Source organism: Trichogramma pretiosum, unplaced genomic scaffold, assembly GCF_000599845.2.
Source record: "Trichogramma pretiosum strain Unisexual culture from Peru unplaced genomic scaffold, Tpre_2.0 scaffold10, whole genome shotgun sequence".
Classification (NCBI taxonomy): domain Eukaryota; kingdom Metazoa; phylum Arthropoda; class Insecta; order Hymenoptera; family Trichogrammatidae; genus Trichogramma; species Trichogramma pretiosum.
This window is the reverse complement of record NW_019641652.1, coordinates 2,772,967-2,777,904: the sequence shown is the minus strand read 5'-3', so window position 1 is coordinate 2,777,904 and position 4,938 is coordinate 2,772,967. Positions and strand designations below refer to the sequence as shown.

Sequence of the window (4,938 nt, the reverse complement as noted above, 5' to 3'; positions counted from 1 at the left end):
AACAGTAAATAAAAGCTCAGCTTAGTAGCTGTTTCAAAAAAGCACTCACCTCGCCTACCAATTAATTCAAGAATATACGACCAAAAATTTAATTTTACAATTCAGCATAAGTATTCCACTCGATTTAATTATACTTATCTTACTGAAATTTCAAGCTGAGGACAATTACTACCGAGGCAAGGCTCGAACTAATGCGTACTTTCGTACAAATACGTAGGGCGTGGTTATTGTCGAGCTTTCGAATCCGTCAAATCATCGTCATACCCGAAGCTGTTGCTTGATGTAACTTTGCATGTAACTTTGTTTTGCATTCAAGAAATATAACTGACATATTGTCAGTCATGGTATGTACCCATGAAATATTATGTTTAGTTGGAGCCTCGAGCAAATAATGAAAAAACATCGAGATGTTACAGGAAAATAAATAATCAGGCGGCTGAGATGTTTATATGATTTAGCAATACATAGATAATATTAGATTATAGTCGCGTTAGCAAGGAACAACAAGCGCATGAATATTTGGGATATTTCCTGATGGCTGCGATTCAGGCGCGGCTATACAAGCTTTCACAGCATATCGGCTGATCCGCGTAAACTGGTGTTGGAGCATGCTGGGTCCCGCTAGGAAATTCGAACTAATACGTGTTGTGCGCGTATGATATACGAGTCGATTTGCATTCGATCGGCCTTGATTTAATCGCCATAGCCTCGCGCGCGTTTACTGCTACACCGACTTTCGTTGGCCAGCACATCGATTTTCTCTGGAATCGAGCCGTAATAATATTCGCGCGCCACCACGATAACCACCGTAGGCTGATGCACTGCTGACCGATATATGTATAATATATATATTACACAGTATACAGGCAGTGGCTCTCGCCTAACAGCCGATACCGATGAATGTTCTCCCGAGCGAGAGATAGATAAAAGCATTACACTGTACGAGCGAGTGCGACTCGTGTATAGACAGTGAGCGCTGCGCGATTGAATATTTGCCGGATTATCGACTATCGACTTTTTGCCCTTTCTCGACCCATTCCGCCGTGCACAATGTATAGCAATTATTCGCAGACAGCGGCTCAAATCATTCAAGAGGTTCGACAGCTCGAAGCATTAAATACGCGCTGAGTCAAGAATCGTACGAGATCTTTATTATAACTTTTACAAGTACAACGTCGAGTTTAGATTTCGGCCTCGCATATGAAAGGTAGTTTACGTTTGCAGGCTACGACATGCATGTCGCCATCCTCGTCAACGGCAACGCAGTTTCCTGCCTCGGTCTCCGTTCTTGGGTGCGTCGGCTTCGACCAACGCAGATAATTTTGTTTTTCAATAATTTGAAAGAACACATCCAACCAAACGTTAGGAGAATTGTAGTCGTGCATACCAATGTAAGCCATGCTCTTTTCTCCGGTCAGCGGCGCCAATCTCTCTTTAACCGCGTTACCCAGTACCTATAGAAGAATGAAAATTAATTTACTCGCGCTTCGAGTGGCAGAAGCGAAAATACACTTACGTCTAATTCGGCGGTCGAGTTGACGACGGCGAGATGGGCATTTTTCCGCCGGCAAAAGTTCAGGGCGTCGTGCCAGCTCATCTCGTTCAAGTACAGCTTGTGGTAACCTGCTCCAGGCGTCAGACGGTAGCCCGTCTCGATGAGAGTGTCATGACGACCCTTCTCCAACAAACCCGAGCTCTTGGTCTCGTTGAGAGTCTTGTCCAATCGAGCTTTGATCATTTGAACTTTCTTTGTTATGTTGTCCAACGAGCTTAGAAGTGGGTCCGTTGGCTTTTGTGGCGCATCGTCGGCGCTGACCAACAACACCGAGGCAGCCGTAACGAGCGCGAAACTTAGTACTTTTACGTTCATCTTCGTGAGACCGACTGACTGTTTGTTGCCCCCTACGTTCTTCTTACGAGCATATAAAGATGAAATTTATCTGAAATTAGTCAGCCTCTGATAGCCAGCTCGTATTTTCCAGCTCGATATTTCATATTGCGCTTCTGTGTCACCGTGTGCTTCTCAACAGATGCAAATACGCCTCGTTATCTCATCAGTGCGTCGAAAACATTTGAACGCAGATTCGTAAAAAAATTGATTATCCAGTACTTGTAATCGCTAAGGATTTTTTTTATACAAAATGCGCTCTTTATAATTTATCGATTTTAATTTATTATCTAGCATTTCGGCATTCCGGGAATTACGCGAAAAGTAGAACCGTTCAACTTTGCAAGGAATTCCGAGTAATTTGCCATCGCCAGCTCGTATAACACACCCCGGCACGGAAATTTTCGGTGGTCCTGCGCGCGCTCCATCGATTATACCCCGTTTCAGCGAGGGGATCTTCAAATACAGTCAACCATTCATCTTCTTTAAATTGATCATCGAATATACCCCGATGTGCAAGAGCGCGCTAAACTGGCAATTTTCAAGCAGCAAATTTTTTTAAGAACCTGCAATAAAGCTGAAATTTCAGAGAGGTCTAAGACATGTGCAATTTGTATTAATTTAAAATCATGAAATATCATAATAATCAATCACTTGATGTCTATTTTCAAGTTGGATAGTTAATTTCAATCTTCGACGCGGTACATCTGATTTTAACGTCATTAATTAAATTTTTTATACATTATAATAGAGAAAAAACTCACATTTCGTTATCAAAAGTGACCTTTCTGTAAAGGCGATGATCTGGAACACCATTCATGAGAATATGTTGCTAATATTGTGTCATTTATATGTTCAAAAAATAATTCTACAAGCTTGACTTTTTGAAACTGTGACATTTTTTATCAGTGTTAAGATAATTCATTGATTCATTTTACGTGATCACATTCTGTAAAATATTAAATTTCAAATATATCATTTGATAGATCTTTTCCTTGCACGAAGCTCAATATTCAGTACAACATCGATACTAAATTTATTCAAAGCGTCAAATAACTTGCAATGATTTCCAGTGTAAATTCGGTTGCATTAAAATTTAAATTCATATCACGTCAATTTTTATGCACCATAAAATCATTATGTGAACAATCAAAAATGATCCATGACGTGCTATACTTAGTATTTATACACTAGCGAAATATAAACGTTTAGTGTTCGAAGGATTTTCGCTCGTCCAACAGACCGGAAATCCGGTGAAGTGGCACTATGAGAATAACAAATGCTGTCTGAGTATGCGAATGAAGATGGGCACAATTTTATCAACACCTTCTTAATGGTTGCCCTGTTTTTACCCTTTTAATGCTGAGCATTCAAGTGCATTTGATTACTTCTTGAGTGTCGGTACTAACTGTTATTGTATAAAAAAAACTTGATTGATATATATCTTATATCTTATATAACCGAAATATTTCAATCAAAATTCTTAAAGAATTCCGGTGGCTTCACTGCTTAAAAATCACTAACTTGAAAACAAAAGTGTGAAATGAATAAAAGTATTTTAAAAGAAGGCTCATTTCATTAGAGTTAGGTGCTTTACGCGATAAAGTATAATATCCGCTCTTGCGGCTCGATGAAAGGCCAGACTAATCATTCGTTTGAATGCTACATGCGAACTTCACGGGCAGGAAGCTCGCACCAGACGTTGTACTTTTCACTTTTGTCCACCGCATGACGAAGCTCAAGTGACGAAATGAGAAGATGCGCACGCGAGCAACCCTGCTGTACTTTCTTAGAAACCTTTTATATGTAGGGGTTCATTTCTATCCTTTTCTCTCTTTTTTTTAAATACGTGAAATTTTCCCTTGGGTCAAAAGCACAATGAATTATGAAACTCGAGCTTATGTATCATACCAGTTATAAACTAGAATTATAATTAACCCCGGAGATCGCGGCATCAATTTATTAAATTTAACCTCTTGAGCATTCGTATAGTACCGCGGTATTTGTGCTTCGTCGACAAAGACTAACGTAATAATGACAACGGGGGTGTCAAAAGCTGCTCGTACATTAATCGCTAGTAGCCACTGGAACATGGCTAGCAGATACGATGAGCTAGTATAATAAGTATAGTACGTAATTGTACACGTATATCGCAACAAATTTTCCTCAAACTAAATAATTTTGCTTCGCAAGAGAAGCTTCAATTTAGGTGAAATATCGAGTATGCATGAAAATTACATTTCAGTATGATTATAATGGAGAAAGTATGATGAAAAAATCAATAACTTTTAAATGTTTCCTCGATTATTGTCTCGACAAAGTAAATATGCGTAGAGAAAATATTTGCGACTATTCCTGTAGGTCCAGCGAGATTTTGTTTTTTCTCCTTCTCTAGATCAAGACTGTAAAATCGTAAAGGGTCATGAAAGTTTACCGCGTCCATTTCAAGCCAAGTCCGAGATCTCGTCACCCCGTTTCAAAGAAAAATAAGTATATATATAAAACGCGTATAAGATAGGTACGTATGAGATGGAGGCGAAAGAAGCTTTCAGGAAGGACATTTTATCTCGTATAACGTATTTACGAGGCTAGCTATCGTGCGGGTATACATTCAGACGGCTTGGATGTAACTAAAGTGAGAAAAGTGTCGTGTAAGAGCAGAAGTAAAAAAAATAATCTCTCTATTTTCTTTGGGTTATGTTTAATTAAGATTAAATTAATATAATATATCACGACACATTTAAAACTGAATAAAGCACAATCAAAGAGGCTCTTATTTCCAATTTTGACAGCTCAACTTGAATCGAAATGAATTCTATACTTTATGCAAACATAGCCTTTGCATAAAGTTGCAGAAAAACGAAATGAAGCGTAAAAGATACTGCTGGATTTGACAAATCCACAGGATCTGGTGTACGGGAAGCAGAGTTTCTTATCGCAGCCCAACCTCACCAATTCGCTATCTTTGTGCGCTCTTTTCTCGATTTTTTCCTTGATATATATTGTATAGAACTGCACGCGCGGTCACAAAACCTCAGCTCGCTTATCTC

General features: G+C 39.1%; 1 protein-coding gene across 1 annotated transcript; it reads right to left on the bottom strand.

Moving 5' to 3' along the window:
- Nucleotides 1–1,180: 1,180 nt before the first annotated feature.
- Nucleotides 1,181–1,873, bottom strand: LOC106658506 (hemolymph lipopolysaccharide-binding protein-like). The gene is made up of 2 exons (XM_014380507.2): nucleotides 1,517–1,873; nucleotides 1,181–1,454 (listed from the first exon to the last, which is right to left on the bottom strand). The coding sequence occupies exons 1-2, from the start codon at nucleotides 1,868–1,870 to the stop codon at nucleotides 1,182–1,184; spliced, it is 627 nt and encodes a 208-aa protein (XP_014235993.1). The 5' UTR covers nucleotides 1,871–1,873; the 3' UTR covers nucleotide 1,181.
- Between the last annotated feature and the right edge of the window lie 3,065 nt (nucleotides 1,874–4,938).

Excerpts from the sequence above, each read along its gene's own strand:
- LOC106658506 (XM_014380507.2), bottom strand. The coding sequence starts at position 1,870 with ATGAACGTAAAAGTACTAAGTTTCGCGCTCGTTACGGCTGCCTCGGTG. Across the intron at positions 1,455-1,516 it reads ACTCGACCGCCGAATTAGAC|GTACTGGGTAACGCGGTTAA; the intron begins GTAAGTGTATTT and ends ATTCTTCTATAG.